This window comes from Colletotrichum graminicola (genome assembly GCF_000149035.1).
Source record: "Colletotrichum graminicola M1.001 genomic scaffold supercont1.33, whole genome shotgun sequence".
NCBI lineage: Eukaryota > Fungi > Ascomycota > Sordariomycetes > Glomerellales > Glomerellaceae > Colletotrichum > Colletotrichum graminicola.
The window spans coordinates 176293-191816 of NW_007361037.1; the positions used below are offsets into that span (position 1 = coordinate 176293).

The following is a 15524-nucleotide window of genomic DNA, read 5'->3' on the forward strand; positions in this document are numbered from 1 at the left end:
CTTTTCTGTGTTCGATGGTTGAGAAGGTTATTGGCGCTCACTAATGAGAAAATGTAGGTAGTGAAGGTCACCTCACTTATTTGTTGGACGCCGCTCACGTAAAGGGTCGCGAGTGCGGCGAGCGTGGTCACGCATTCTCATGGGTGTAAATGTAAATGTAAATACAATCGTTCAATCACGTTCTATGTCCGTCGGTGTCACTCGTCCCTTTTATATGGTCGTTGCACGCGTTAGTTTTCCCTCGCAGCTGCTATAGTCCTAGACCATCTCCCCAAGAGATATCTTGCTGTTAATCAGAAGAAGATCCCTACGCCAGTCTCCGATTAAAGGCGAGGGGGGTTTCAGTTTCCTTTAGGAGGCGGAGCCTCGCGGGCACCGCACTCATACTCAGAGCAAAGGAGGCCGTCATAGTTACCGATGCACTTGTCTACAAACCCGTGAGTTGGACTCCTTCCCGCCAAAGGGTAGGAAAACTTACCGAGGTTGATGCTCGTGGCCTGGAAGTCGCCCCGTCCGTCCAGGCACCTGCACGCGAGGTGAGATGTGCCCCAGCGTTTGCAGTCGATGCAAGTCGAGGAGAAGGAGCCGTTCCGCCGGTAGGCCAGCTGGCCGCGCTCGTTGCCGACCATGTGGTCCAGGCCGATACGGGACCAAAAGAGTCTTCCTCGGCGCTCGCCACTGCCGCGGCAGTGGGCCCAGATGGCGCTGTTGAGCTCCCAGATGACCCAGTTGGGGGCGCAGGTCTTCAAAAAGCCCCCGGCATTCTTCTTCCCGGAGATGGAGCGGGTGTCGGGGCGGTGTTCGGCGAGGGCGGAGGAGGGCTCGGCTGCATGGGCGCGCTTGGGGAGGCCAAGGTGGCTCTTCTCCTCTTGAGGGTTTTTGGGCCTGTCTTCGTTCTTGGAACCCTGCTTGTAGGAATCATCGCCTTCGAGGCTCTTGGCGAGGGGTTTGGCTCGGCTGTTGATTATATTGCTAGATGCCTGATAGGGGACAAAGGTGCCGTCAATCGGGTGTCGCTTTGTGCAAGGAATACTGACGGTGTGGAAGGTCGCAGGAAGTACAGAGAGGAACGATTCGTCGGAAATCGCGGTGACAATGTGCTTGATGGGTTTCGATGAGGCGGCAGTCAGGGCTGTGGTAGTTGAGTGAAGCTGCGCGTTGACGTGAGTGATAACGAGGCCTAATGGGACGTCCACCTATGGCTGCAAGTAGCTTCATCTTGACGGATCTCATTGTATTGAATCTGTAACAGACTAGTGGTTAAGAAGGAAAGGTCCCACGGTATTGTTTCTTTGCGTTTGTGCGGTTGGCTAAAGAAGCAGGGGCGAAGGGAGTGAAGAAGTACGGCCTTGCTTTTACTTGACCCTTACCTAGGTAGTGAGCAGATGGTCAGGGTGGCAACTGCCGTATTCATAGAATCCTACCTGCCTTCAAAAATTGTTAGTGGAGGAGAAAAGTCAGATCAGTGGAAGTTCAGAGCGTGTATCATGCAAGGCAAAAGCCAAGTTCACCGACTCTCATGAATATGAAGACCCAGATTCCTGAAGGTCTCTTTGAACCTCGTCCCCTGCATGTTACACGGCATAGAAGCCAGCGTCCATGTCTTGCAATGCCACTCAGGTATGGTCCTCGTTTCGTGGCTAGCACGCAGCTGTTGCTATCGGCATGTATAGAAGTTGGAGTTGATAAGCGTTGCAACCAGGAACACAATCTATTTACCAAGTATCGTCTGGAACATGCCTCACCAGTCTCTATTTGAGATCAATCACTTGATAGCAAGATCCTTTATACCAATCGATGCAAAGTCTGGTGCGGGTATTAGGCGGACTGGACAATCATACAGCGAACTAATAGTTTACGTCTCATAGAGGTTGTGATCAATAGCATCCATGTCAGAAATGGGACGGTTACAACATCATAGATGTCAAAGATGGCGACATGGTCTTCATGGTTGGTTTTCAACATCTTCCAGGCGAAGACCAGTATCACTGGGAAGGGGACCGAGGTGGAAGGCAAAAGAAGGAAAGGAGGTGGCACAAGTAATGTAGGCCCCCGCTGGCAGTGTTGACAGGTCGGATTCCGGGATGTATGTTTGTCGTCCATGCCCACTGCGTTTGTTGCCCCAGAGAGCGTAGAGGCACCAATAGACCGTCGATGATGTCCACGTGAAGGTTTGGTAGAACTTAATTCACAACATACCAGCTCTGATACCATACGTCTCAAATATATTGACAACGTAAACAGATTGCCTGACGCAAAGGCGTCGAGTTGCCGGTCGATTGGCTCCAGGGCCTGACAAATGCCGCCGGCCGAGGCTCAGCGTTCGACATTACACTGTTGATTAAGCTTGTGGCCAGAAAGGCCAATGGACCCATGCGAATAGTGTTCTGGCTTGTCATTGTCACGCAATTGCGAGCCTTGGCTCATGGCAAGCACGCTGCTGTACACCGTCAACCGTTGTTTGCTGCACTCATCATTTGCCCTTGTTGAGCACTTTTCATCTCGCCGTAGCCCTCTTTCCATCAGAAGATGTATCGTCTGAAATGAACGGCTCCTTTGGGTGAGATATTTAACCCTGTTTCTTCTCGCCAACTTCATGAGGCGTCTGTCTTACAGAGTGTCACACATTCCACACTTGATATATTCCACAATGGTCAGATTCCTTTCTTTTGCATCTCCCAAAGGCGTTTTGGTTGCTCTCGGCGCCGCCAACTTCACCGAGGCCGGCTTTCTAAGTGACGACTGCGGTTTCATGGGTGATGGCCCAGAGTTTACCTTGCGTGGCGACGGATCCATCACGACTTACTGCAACGACAAGATCTGCAGCACCGTGACGTTCACCGTCATCAATCTGAACGACTGCATCACCAACGTGTATGGTGACCTCCAACCCAAGGCCGAGGGATACTAGTAATACTCTCTTTTAGAATGACTCGTTCCTGAAGGCGGATACTTGCTAATGAGAGATTGCAGCGGCAATTTTTGGCAAAGCTGCAGGGAGTGCAGGATCGAGGGCAGTGATATTGTCTGCCAGTGCGCCAAGGGCGATGGAAGCTTCAAGGAGTCCTCTCTCAACGTTGGTAAGTGGATGCAAATGCTGCCCACCCACGAGGACTTGGACTGACCCATGCCTCTCAAGACGACATCGTTCATAACTATAATGGATACCTGTCCTGTCACGGTCAGATTTCAAACTGCTACCCGATGCGCTGGAGTTGCAAGCCCGCAAACTGGTGGCCTGACGGGTGGCGTCCCACTATCGTCGACACCCCGTGTGACATCTGGCAAGCCGCCATGATGCCGCCTGCAAACTTGGCATTGCCTCCAGGTTTGACGCTGTCGACTGATCTGGTGTCCGAAGCAAGGACGTAGCCAGGGTTTAGAGAAAGGGCCGGAGATACGGCCGGGGATTCGTTTGTCATTGCATGGTGGCGCACCGGAGTCGAGTACCTACGGGGATATGGACATAAGGGGTACGCCGACAAGAAGTACACTGAAGAAGGACTGAATGGGGAAGCGAGTGCCTGAAGGAGACGATGTAGCTTGAACCAAGATTTCAAATAATGTATGAAATTGTACTTCGCCAGTGCTACTGAGAGAAAGTTGCACGAGAAGTGGCTCAAGGCGGCTGACCACACACATTATCGTTGTGAAGGGGGATTAAGGATAGGTATCCAGAGCCCGGGCAGATTAACACGTGTCTTGAGTGGCCCAAAGAGCGGTAGCACGATCACGCGTGCGCAAGCAGCCTGTACGGGCGAGCAGTGACATCAGTGAGGGCATCTCGTTGCAGGTGGGTGGTGGCAACCTAGTGACCCGGGGACGTTTTTTGATCAACAAGGGTGAGAGATAAGTAGAAGCCGCTCGGTAACTCGGCGGCGACCTAGGGATCTGAAATGTAGTGTATGTACGACGGCTGCAGGCAGCAGCGGTATTTGAAGGTCACAGGCCAGGTAGTTGGGCGCCGGCGTGACCAGCCACATGATTGCGTAAGCCGTCAATCGATCTACGGCGTCTGACGAGGCGGTCGGTATTGGGAAAGGGTGCTTTGTGTAAATGCCTATCCATCGAGATGGCTTACACAGCAGATTGCAGCATGTTCACCGCTGACACATGGCCTGACGCCGCGGAGAATGACGAATCGTTGCAATACTGTTGCAGGCAGCAGGATAGGAATGCTACAACCGATGGCACTTCAGGATAAGCCGGGTGTCCGGTGAAACGGGGTTGCTCAACCGCCCCAAAACAGGCGAATTCCGGGATTCGGAAACCGCGCACAGCAAGAGTCTGGACAATTACTTCTACGGGCATGTGAGATGAGGCGCGAGGTGGTAGGCGTGGGGGGGGGGGGGGAATTGCTCCGGCGCGGGTCGAAATGTGACAGCGGGCGGCAAAGAATTGCAGATGAGGGCAGATTAACGTGCAGATACGGAAAATAGGCTTGGGGTCCGTCGAAGAAGGCGAGTATGTAGCGACAGGGTGGAATTGCACCGCACCCGGTGTAAGGAACTGTTCGCTTCGTGAGATAGACAACCCAAGATCAGTAGTGTCCGTACCTACCGTAGGGCACCTACCTAACCAGATAGAAGCTAGTAGCTGAGGGCGGAGCAGCCACATGGACCAGCCACACAGGGCCAGCCACTCCACCTACCTCAAGATTTACCCTTGCCGCCCTTGATGCGTCCTGTTTATTGGATGGCGGGTCTGCCATGAGCCTATTAAGTGGAACATCCGGCACACTACTGTGGCGCAGTCGTTATCCAGCAAAATAATCCCCGCGGCTCAGTCTTTGTCAGTTGCTGCGCTTTTTTCCATTCTAGCCGTTGTTTGCAACTCCTTACACGGCGTAACGCAGCAAGCCAAACTCTCTTATCTCGCGTCTAAGCGTCTCGTTAGTCTTGCCTGTTGACGGTCTCTCCGTTGTTTCCTCTTCACACCATGCATCCTCTTCATACCACATGCAGGCATACTTCGTAGATGGCGCCTCAACTGTCAGTGAGAACTGTCCGGATCACAGGTTACCCGCGCCCCATCTTCCTTCCAGCGTGTACATGATCGAATATTGTGATACCTAGACTTTTTGCTGGTGTGTAACCAGACGTGGTCAACATTGTTCTGGAGCTTGGTCTGGTCCATGATCGACTAATCGCGCCTCCATGCGGCCGCAAGCCGTCGATCCATCTCTTCGGGTAGGGCTGGGTGTCATATTTGCATTCAGCCTTGATTTCAGCAGCATGTCAAGACCTTCGACAACATCATCTCACGCTAGTATCATTGACCACTATCCTAGGCGCTTGAGGTGATGTCAACAAGGAGGGCACTCAGGCCCCAGTCGCCCCGGCTCACGCACCGGCCTCTCAAGGCGCCAAACACGCGCGCGGACATGCCAGCCTGGAGCAAATGGCGACCATCCTAAACCAGATGACCGCGTTTCTTGGCGTCCAGATCTCAAGTATCCTCGGTACGAGGCATCCATGCTAGATCCACGAGCCGCAGTTTCTTTTCTACGAGAGATTGGGATGCGGGGCAACGGCTGATGTGCGACTGGACCAACCCGGGCGTTCAGAAGTTCTGGTCAACATCCAGCCCTATGGAAGTATCTCCTCATCTAGGACTCGGACCAGGATGATGCCCATTGTCTTGGACGGCACCACCCACCCCACGCGTAAGCTTCACGCAGTCTGGCCTAGACAGACTCGGTATCATCAATGCGGAGATGTCATTTTTGGTCATACCGTTTCCGGATGGCAGATTCCGAGTCCGACGATGGCCAGCTTGGTGGACTTTGGGCGCTACGTTTGTCAAGAGGGGTGAGTCCGCTTCATATCTACCCCGGCATTCCTTCCGGTCCGCTCCGATGCACTTCAGCTCGCTACTACTTTTACTGCCATAAATGGTATCGTCTCTGCTTACGGACACTTGACCCACGCATTGTTATTCAAGGCCTCTAGCCAGAAATCATCCTATCGACACGGCATCGTGGTTCAATCCCCGTTCTACCCCTCCGCTAGGGTACAGAGGGAGCTTCCTAGGCCGGTCAGCAGCAACGCCACTGCCTCCTCTCAACTCCGTACCTTCTTCGGCCACACATCGAACGCCGCTAGATGCATCCTTTTCTAAAGATGCAAGCCGCGTTCCCTTGAGCAATTAGATTCCCGGGATGGCCACGGGCTTTGAACCCATGCCACCGGCGCCCCCCCCTTCGCCCCACCACTAAAATCTGACGTTGTCTTTCTTGGAACCCTGGGGATCTCGTCTCCTCCGCCGACTGTATTGAAGAGCAGCCTTTGGCCGGTCGTACGCCGTATCTCCTCTTTGGTAGGGCTGCAGAACAACCCCCTCGTGGCATGCCACCACCCCCTTCCAGAGGCATGCATCGCCGGCCGCTTGGTTGCCCCGACTGCTGGGTTTAGCCCATCACGGTCGCCATCGTCATCGGCCGGGGTAGCTTTCTGGGCTCCGGACAAAAATATGTTTTGCTCTGTCAGCAGTTTCTTTTACCGGTATCTGTCTCGTTCCGTCCAATCACTGGCTCTAACCTCGTTGTCCCGCCCATCACCTTGTACCGCTCACGCAGCTCAAGCTCCTAGCGCAACGAGTCATCAAACACACCAGGATGTTCGACACTGACTGGAGGTTCAACACAGCCGGTGTCCCGGGACAGATGAGGATTGGAGTCGGGATTAGGACAGCCAACCGTCGGCTGTTCCTGGCCCCCCACCTCCGTGCCATGGCTCGATGTCATTCTTGGCTTCGAGGTTTTGAAAGCCGAACGCCATGGCTTGCTTCCCGATGCCTCTCATCAGCCCCAGCCTCAGCTTCGGCCGCAGGTACCGCAATGCGGATTCCTGACCGCCTAGGGTTCGGGTCACCGTGCTGGTATCGTCAGAGTAAATGATGCTTAGCACGAACACCCGTGGCTTGCACGCTGTTGACTACATCTCCCAACTCCCGTTTATTCCGTCATTCCCTTCTCCTTGTGGCCATTAAGATCATGCATCCGCCACACCGGGCGGCCCTCTCTTTCAATACCCGACATTGCCGGATGTCTTCCTAGGCATTACTTTCTTCCAAGCCATCTGACCTCTTCGCCGGTTATCCAAAGGCCCACAGACGCGCATAATTGCCTCTCAGTCATACGCCTTTTCCGGAGTCTCTCTGCTGCAGAGATCTTTGAGGACATCAGACGGCTATCTCAAATTGCCAACCATCCACCGACGTCATTGCGCGGGCCGATATCTTCAGCTGGCTACCTCAATTGCATCGTCTGCGAGGCTCAAGGCTTCCGCAGGGTAGATGGACGGTACGATGAGTTCTCAATACGACTTCAGGAAATAGGATATATCAATGGATGTGCCTAGTCTCAACACAAGATCTTCCTCCACCCATCGATACAACAACCTCACTGGGCTCCGAGACCAACTCAACCAACACACCCAGTTCACACTCGAAGATATCCTTGCCGCCTTCTCGCCATCATCTCTCCCCTAGGAGTCTCGTGTTGTCCGTACATCGACTATCGCTATGTCTTCGTCACGTTCCAGCCGTTCGGGAGGATCTTCAGGTCACCGCAGCTCCAAGAGCAGCAAGAAGCCGAGGGCGGTTCAAGTTAGTCACGGTCTCTTCTTTGTACTACATCCCTAAGACGCGCCACTGGAACACCTTCTTCCGCCCCTCCACACATGCCTCCTTGAGCTCCCAGCTCGCCTGAGCCCCATTTTCGTGATCGTTTGAACTGACATCCCATCACAGCAGTCTATCCAGCAACTGATAGACTCTCTCCAGACACACCGCGTCAACACCCTAACAGAGCTCTGCCGTATTGAGCGCGTAGCTGCGACGTGCGAGAACGAAGAGGACGCCTTGGCTTTTCAGGGCCCTATGACCTCCGCCTGGGACTACTACGTCAACAGCAACCAGTTCCTGACGGAGCTCCGCGGCCTGACGCGGAGCTACCCCCTGTGCGGAGACATCCTCTACGACGCCCACGTGCGCGTGCGCAACGACCCCAACTCCAACAAGAGCTGGAACCTGGCGTGGCTGTGTCTGGTGAAGATCCAGGAAGAGTGAGCAAGCAATCCACCCATCCCCGCCAACACGGGACGAGGCGAGTTGCGCACGCTCGCAGAGAAGCTGACCACGCGGTGCGTCGATAGTGACCTGGTGCCTGGGTACGCCGCCCTTGAGGCCTCGAAGCCCGAGATGTGGGGAGGCCGCGAGCCCTCTCCGGAAGAGGCGGCTCAGCTCGCCGCGTGCTTCGAGTATGAATGGAACAAGGCCGTTGAGACCATGCTCAGGCACTGGTCTATCCCCCCGACCTGGTACTGATCGTGCTCGAATTCCGGCGAGGCAGAGACGACGAGGATGACGACAACGAGACACTCGTCTATGCGCAATAAGATGAAGCGCGATGGTGTAAGCATGTATTCAGGCGTTTGGTAGTGATCGGATCTGGGCGGCATTGATCTAGCCCATGAAGCATTGGGACTTGGCGCAGGCATCAGCATTTGAAGGCATACGCCACATCATCTAGGACATCATTATGGGTTTGAGGCGTGTATTTTTACGGTATTCGTTTTGCGTACCTTTCAATTCTCATCTTAACGTAAACTGGAGGCAGATAGTCACAGGGCAGTGCGTATCGCCAAAGGGGGAGGGGGCTTCTGGCAAGCCCCTGGAGTTCTGTCCCATCACATTGGATAGGTAGCATCATCAAAAGAGGAGTCATTTGTTCTTTCTTCATTCTATCCGAATGATCGCTAGGAGAGCACTCTCGCCATATCGATACAATCTTTAGAGAGCGGGGCCGTTCTGATGCTCATGTTGTGAGCTCGGACAAACTGAACACTCGAGGGGGGTGACTGGGCAGTTGAATCAATCATCAAATCTATCTTGATTGCTCTTTTTGAGATCTAGCCCCAGAGCAGTCTCTTGGATCTGAGACCTGGTCTTTCTGCCCCCCTCCCATCCACAACGGAGGAGGGGATGAGTTCGTGTGTGTCCCTCTATCAATGCAAAAGCTAAATGGAACATGAAAATAAAAAGCTGTACCCGCTGTACCTATATACATTCCCGGCCCTTGGCAGACGCTGTGATCACCCTAGTTTTTCTTCCAACATACATCTAGTAAATCCATGTCCCTTTTCTGACCCGGGGTGGCTGGTTCAGACCCCGGAGGCGCGAGTCCCGCAGTCATATAGTGGATGGTTTACGGTTCGGTCTCACCGTCGGTGCCATCCTCCTCGCCGACCCAGTCGTCGCTCTCGAGACCGCGGTTGCGAATAGCAAGGGAGCCGAGCCAGCCAAGCAGGGCGATGCCCCCAAAGATGCCCCAAGCGAGGGCCTCGCCCTTCGGGTGCACGCGCGTGGACAGGGTGAAGAGGGCGCCTGAAACAAAGGGTCCGAAACTGCGGCCTGCTGCTGAAAGAGTCTGGGCGATGCCGTTCAAGGTGCCCAGGGTGGCATGATTCGGGGCGCAGTTTGTGATCTATAGGGACAAACTGTCAGTGGGGAGGTCCGAAATAACCAAAGCCGGCTTGAGCTCACCAGAAGCATCACACTGGACAGACCGCCAACGGCGCAGATATTTTTTACGATGAGAACGATTCCCAGCTCAATGTACAGCCAGGTGGCGCCTGTACCGAGGCCGAAAGAGGGCTCGTCGTCCAAGTAGCCGATCCACGGCATCAGAGCCATGCTGAGGGCCAGTCCCAACAAGGCAATGCGGTAGGTGCCCAGGTTGCCCAACCGCGTTTTCAAAGGCTGGAAGAGGAAGCCCTGGAACACGATGGTGGCCACGCCAGCGAGACTCAAGCTCATACCGATCTTGCTGGGGGACAGGTCACGGCCGGTAGGCGGGTTGGCGTCAGCGAATATGGGGTAGAGACTGTTGAATGAGATATTGGACAGCTGGAAGACCAGATACGTCAACAACACCAGAATCGTGTTGCGGTTCAAGAGTTGGCGCCACGTCGCGACCTCGCTGGATGACTTGGCATCGTCGTCCGCCGCCCCGGGGCCGCCCTCCGATCCCGGCTGGAGCAGCCCTTGGTCCTCAGCCCCGTCGTCTTCGTCATCCTCATCGTCGTCGGACGTGCTCACCACGATTTGCGATCCGCGACGGGGCCAGCGGGTGGCCCAAGAATCTCTTCTTGGCTCCGGGCGCCGCTGGGTCCAAGACCATGCCTTGCGGGCCCAGTCCGGAATCCAAGCGGCGTGGTCCGACTGGATGGTTTCTAGCGTCTCCTCGAACCAGATCCCCACGACAAACACGCTGACGAGCAGCAATGCGGCGCTAACAAGGTTCGGTGCCAGGTACGGGTACTGTGTCCCCAGTATGCCCACCAGCAAGCCACCCAGGGCGGGACCTGTGATGCCGCCGAGGGAGTAGATGACAGGAAGCCAGGTAAAGGCCCGGCTCTGGTTGGAGCGATCCGTCACCTCGCCGAGGACGGTGGGCACCACCGCCGCATTGCCGTTAAGCATACCCATGGCGACGTGAACGGCTACAATGTGCCAGTAGGTCCTGCAGAAGCCGAAGGCGACGAAGCAGCACGCGAGCATGAATGTGCCCAGGACCATGGTAGGCTTCCGGCCAACAACGTCGGAAAGATAACCCCATAGCAGATTTGTCGACAATTGTGCCAACGCAAAGGCCGAGGCCAGGATGCCGACATAAAGACCCGTCTGGGCGTCGGGAATGTCGGAAAAAGACTCGACCATCTGAGGCAGATAGGGTCCAATGGAGTTGAGGGCCGTCTGCTCGGTCAAGGAAAGGAAGGCTAGCAGGGCAAGCTGCTTGACCGGCAGAGGGGTCTGCTCATGATCGTCGTCGGTTGGGTTGGAGCTATCGTCCGGATGTGGGAAATGCTCGGCCGAGGACTGCTCGCGGGGGGTCTTTGGGGGCGGGGTCGGAAAGGTGTGGTACCGATGGGTGGACTGACGGCGTATCGTAATTCTCCGGCTGGATTCGATGTTTCCCAGTGTAGGGATCGGAGCGCCGGCGTGGAATGAGCCTGACGAGGCTGTGCGGGTTGCTGCGGAAGCGCGGACAACGTTATTCCGGGCCATGTCGAGCTCGAAGACGAGGGAGTCGGTCGGTCGGTCGTCCGTGGTCGTGTGCGGCCTGTTACAGATGTACGCTGCTCAGTACAGCAGTTGCTACAGCAGTTGCAATTCGCAGCAGTGGCGGTGATGTCGGGAAAGCTCCACGGGAGGTTCGGTGGTAGGTCGTCGGAGATGGGTTCGGTGGACGATGCTCTGTCTCGGGTGTAGCTGCTGGGCCAGGCTACCCCGCTGCCAGGGTCTCACGGTGATGGAATGCACAATCGCAACCTCCAGCGCATGGTCTCGAGTGATTTATTGGTGCGAGGAGGCAATAGGTGGTGGTGGGGGAAATAGAAGATAAATAAAGAAGCGATTGCGACACGCCGAGATTCGGAGTGCGTCCTTGGTGCCTGGCCTTGGTCGCACGAGCAGAGAGTCGACAATCGTGTGTGGTGGTGGATGGTGTCGCGGAAGGGAGAGCTTGTGACGGGTGTTGTAAGCATCCGTTGTTTGGCGGCGGCAGTGGTTGAAGAATATGTGTCGGGAGGATATCGGCAGGAATTGGCTTTGGCTAGATACGACGTAACAGCTGCTGCTCGCTGCACAGAACAACCCAGGAGGGGAAGAAAGGGCCCTGAAAGACATAAGCGAGATGGGGCGGGACCCAATAGGGACGGCGCACAGACAAGAGTGACCTCATTTTACTGCATTTTTTTCTTCCTTCTATTATGGGTCCAAAGTCGGTTACCTTTACCTCATGGTATTCGTAGGCACCTACCTATCGGGGGGCTCCCCCCATCCATCTCGTTTCGCTATTTGGCTGTGGCTCGTGCGCTGGAACAAAAGTATGGGTTTGGCCAGCGGGAAGTCTCGTGTTAGCTTCCCGCCTTGACAGCTGCCTATTCACTAACAGCCGAACAGACATCAGTCTCTCATAGCCCTCCTCGTGCTTTACGTGCAAAACTAGCTTTCTCGGCCATCTCGCTCCATCTGATGACGTCTTTCTTTCCTGACCAATGAGCTTGTCATTGGCCGAGGCCATCTGATCTCCAATCTCTGATCTGGCACTCATCATCCGAGATCCCTCTCCAACCTCCCCCCCGACCTGACTTCCAACGGCCACTAACCTTGCTCCTCTGCATTGGCATTCCGATCGCCGCCCCCAATTGTTTCTTCTCTTTCTTTATGGTTTACCAAATCATTTGATCGTACAGACCGCCATATTGTTTCAAGGCACTCTGCTTGTGACCACATGTTGCTAGTCCCGACGATACCCCCCACCCTGGGCGTCATCTCCCGTTGGAGTGCAACATGTGACGATGTATGCAAAAACCTCCGATGCGGCCGACTACCCAGAGTCAAATGTGGCAGCTGGAGGGTGCTGTACGGTGCCAACAAAGACGCCCCTAGCCTCGTGTCGCCACGATTGCTAGCCAAATAACTGCCTACTGAACTGGAAGCCATCCCAGATGACCCAATCAATGGAAAACACACACTACTAGCCTTGCTTGGTTCACCAACCTCGCTCGCGACATGGCACTTTGAGGTTTAGATCATCAGAGCGCAGCGGTCTCGCGGGGTTGCTTGGCATACAACACCTGGACACCAGTAGCTTGCGCCATATTCAACCACGACTGCAGACTCCACGGAAAGAAGTTGGTATACCCCCGTCAGACACTCGCAACTGGGGGGTTCATGCGACGAGACGGGTGGGAACAACAGGAGTCCGGATGCATCTGCGAGGTTTTTGGTAACTTCCGGAAGGTGATGCAGCATTGGTTGATGGGGGAATCCATCCTTGAGTGGAGCGTTTCTTTCCAGAACGATCTCAAGCTGGAAGGTAGTGGTGGAAAGCAGCGGGCAAGACCGTCATCAAAACGGGTCTTGCCTTGTGCACATGTCGAATGATCACGGCCGGACAAGGCTACTTCGGGGGATGGATACTGTGAAAACCCGATGCCCAGGACCGTCGTGGGCAGTGCCTTGAGGTCTCGGATTGTCTCGGTCAACGAGGTGCCGAGAATGGTGAACCCCTCCCCCTTTTGATGCTAAGCAAACGTCTACCGGCGAAGACCTGTGCCAAGTCGGAGCCGCAGTGCGCTTGTGATTAGGCCGAAGGCCAACACGTCTTGGGGCCACACACAAGACGATTCGGGAACATTGCTTTTGTTCATTCGTTTAGGTTTCCACTTTTCTTTATGTCTTTTCTTTTTCTATTTCTATTTTTTCATTCAGCATTGTCATTAGGCTTATACAAACACGCGGAGGAACTCAACCAGGGCCATCATGGCCATGGCCTGACCATATGGCATACTCGTCCGCGGGATGTCCTTGTAATGCTGCAGGTCGTGTCCCATAGCAGTGCCAAACGAGGTGTTGAGCAGCTCACCCTCGGGGCTAATGTTGTCCAAGACGGCCTTGACAGCCTTGACGGCCACATCCTCGTACTCCTTGCCAATGTATCTCTTACGCTGAGCCTTTAGGATGCCGTACGCGAAGCCGGCGGTGGCGCTCGCCTCGACGTAGGAGCCCTCCTCCTCGGAGATGTCCAGCAGCGTCCTCCACAGGCCGCTCTCAGCCTGCAGGGGCACGAGGGCGGCGCACTGGGCGTCGAGGGTGTTTACGAGATGCGAGCGTAGCGAATCGTCGCCGCTGAGGTTTAGGAGCTCGATGAACTCGGGTATGGCGATGGTCAGCCAGCTATTGCCGCGGGCCCACCGGGCGCGGGCAAAGTTATGGCCACCGTCGTGGAAGGTCCAACCGTGGAAGAAGAGGCCGGAGGGGGGATCGAAGAGATATTGCAGGTGGATGAGAAACTGCCTCTTGGCCTCTTCGACATAGTGGGGGCGGTTGAGGACGAGGCCAATCTTGGCAAGGGGCAGGACGGTCATCATGAGGGTGTCGTCCCAGAGCTGTTGATCATTGATGTCGAGGTAGGTGATGTGTTGCATGCCGCCGTACTTTGTGCGCGGCAGGTCGTGGTAGGCCCACTCGGCCCAGCTGTCGAGCCAGGGTAGGTAGGTGTCGTTGCCTGTCTTCTCGTAGACGTAGGCGAGGGTGAGGAGGGCGGCCATGGTGTTGATGTTCTTGCCCTTGTGGCCCTCCTCGAAGCGGTTCTTGAACCAATCCTCAATGATCTTGAGGTCGGCCGGGTCGCCTTTGAGCTCGTAGTACTTCCAAATGCCATACAGGCCGATGCCGTGGGTCCACTCCCAGTCCTCCCAGCCCTTAGTGTCGATGACGCGGCCGTTCTCGAGCGTCATCAAGAACTCGCCCGTGGTGTCGTTGATGTTGACCATGTCGTGGATCAACTGCTTAACCTGTTTATGGACGTCGTCCCGCTTGACGCCCGCCACCTCGTTGATTCCGGCAGGCATTCTGACGGTGTTTAGGGTGACGATGTTGGGCTCGATGTGTGGTTGGGACCCGTTTGGTGTCTATTGTCAGGAACACTGGCAAAACAGCTTTACCGCATACACAATCGTGACGTGGTTTTGGATGCAAGGCTCTTTATCAAGGGGGACAAGTTACGTCTGGCGGGCAGAAATGAGGGGTCAACGGACGGCTGACTTGAGGGGGGAAGGAACTCGGGGAGAGGGTGACCGAGGTCCCAAGACTCCTCGGGACACGCTTTCCAGGGTGCGGTCTGGCGCAGGGGATTCCTAGACTTGGTAAACCCCACCCAGAGAGCCGCAGAACCCCGTGAGAAGTACGAGTCGTCTGGCGTTTACTGGGTTGCTCCTTCTTCAACACAACTGGGAATTCTGCAGTGCAAAGGGTACAGGAACGCCTCTGGGACGTGAGAGACAATGCATGATTGGTCGAAGCGGAGCACATTGTACCCACTTCGTGCGCTATCCCGCCGGGGTAATCCACTGCCAGCTCGGCTGCTCCTCCCCCGCGCCCCGGCCCAGTTACCCCGCGCCGGTGGAGTCTCTCCCCGACTTTTTCGTTGCTTGCTACTTTGTGCATCCATCTGTGCTTTCCTATCCATACACTATATCCCATTGAGTGCGAAGTGACCTCACATAACCCAAATATGGGTTTCTGCAAATGATTACCAACAGCTATTGGATAGTTGGCCTGGATTGCTGTAGTCTTATTGGTCTGAGGTTGTGTGAGGTCACTTCGCACTCAATGGGATAGCTCCCCAGTACTTTTCCCACCTTATGTCCGATTCCTTGCAGATTCCGTACGCCCAGAAATGCGGCGAAGAACCAAGACATGCGGCGGCCGGGAGAGTGTCCAAGTGCCACGCCAAGCCGCTGACGGCTGACGCCTCGATACTCTACCATCATGCCTTCCTTCTTGCTAGGATACTGACAAGGCCACGGGTTCTACCACAGCGTTTGAACGCTTGAACGACACTCACTACATGGGCTTTATGTAAATATCGGAGTAATACGAATTCGAGTGGCCTGCTCCAGTAGAAGAAATCAACGAACAGATTAGCCTTGAGCAGCATTTCCATAGCAAGA

At 55.1% G+C, this 15524-nt stretch overlaps 5 protein-coding genes across 5 annotated transcripts; 2 read left to right on the forward strand and 3 right to left on the reverse strand.

The window, feature by feature from the left end:
- Positions 1–341: 341 nt before the first annotated feature.
- Positions 342–1218, reverse strand: GLRG_07574 (CVNH domain-containing protein; the record flags this gene model as incomplete). The annotated part of the gene is made up of 3 exons (XM_008098389.1): positions 342–427; positions 479–1132; positions 1197–1218. The coding sequence occupies 3 exons, from the start codon at positions 1216–1218 to the stop codon at positions 342–344; spliced, it is 762 nt and encodes a 253-aa protein (XP_008096580.1).
- A 1432-nt stretch (positions 1219–2650) lies between these two features.
- Positions 2651–3372, forward strand: GLRG_07575 (CVNH domain-containing protein; the record flags this gene model as incomplete). The annotated part of the gene is made up of 3 exons (XM_008098390.1): positions 2651–2910; positions 2974–3080; positions 3140–3372. 3 exons carry the CDS (start codon positions 2651–2653, stop codon positions 3370–3372), a joined length of 600 nt encoding a protein of 199 aa, XP_008096581.1.
- Positions 3373–7524: 4152 nt separating this feature from the next.
- Positions 7525–8328, forward strand: GLRG_07576 (uncharacterized protein; the record flags this gene model as incomplete). Its single annotated transcript, XM_008098391.1, has 3 exons — positions 7525–7608; positions 7753–8066; positions 8157–8328. 3 exons carry the CDS (start codon positions 7525–7527, stop codon positions 8326–8328), a joined length of 570 nt encoding a protein of 189 aa, XP_008096582.1.
- An 880-nt stretch (positions 8329–9208) lies between these two features.
- On the reverse strand, positions 9209–11070 carry GLRG_07577 (major facilitator superfamily transporter; the record flags this gene model as incomplete). Its single annotated transcript, XM_008098392.1, has 2 exons — positions 9209–9487; positions 9547–11070. 2 exons carry the CDS (start codon positions 11068–11070, stop codon positions 9209–9211), a joined length of 1803 nt encoding a protein of 600 aa, XP_008096583.1.
- A 2225-nt stretch (positions 11071–13295) lies between these two features.
- Positions 13296–14423, reverse strand: GLRG_07578 (glycosyl Hydrolase Family 88; the record flags this gene model as incomplete). The annotated part of the gene is made up of 1 exon (XM_008098393.1): positions 13296–14423. The coding sequence occupies one exon, from the start codon at positions 14421–14423 to the stop codon at positions 13296–13298; it is 1128 nt and encodes a 375-aa protein (XP_008096584.1).
- Between the last annotated feature and the right edge of the window lie 1101 nt (positions 14424–15524).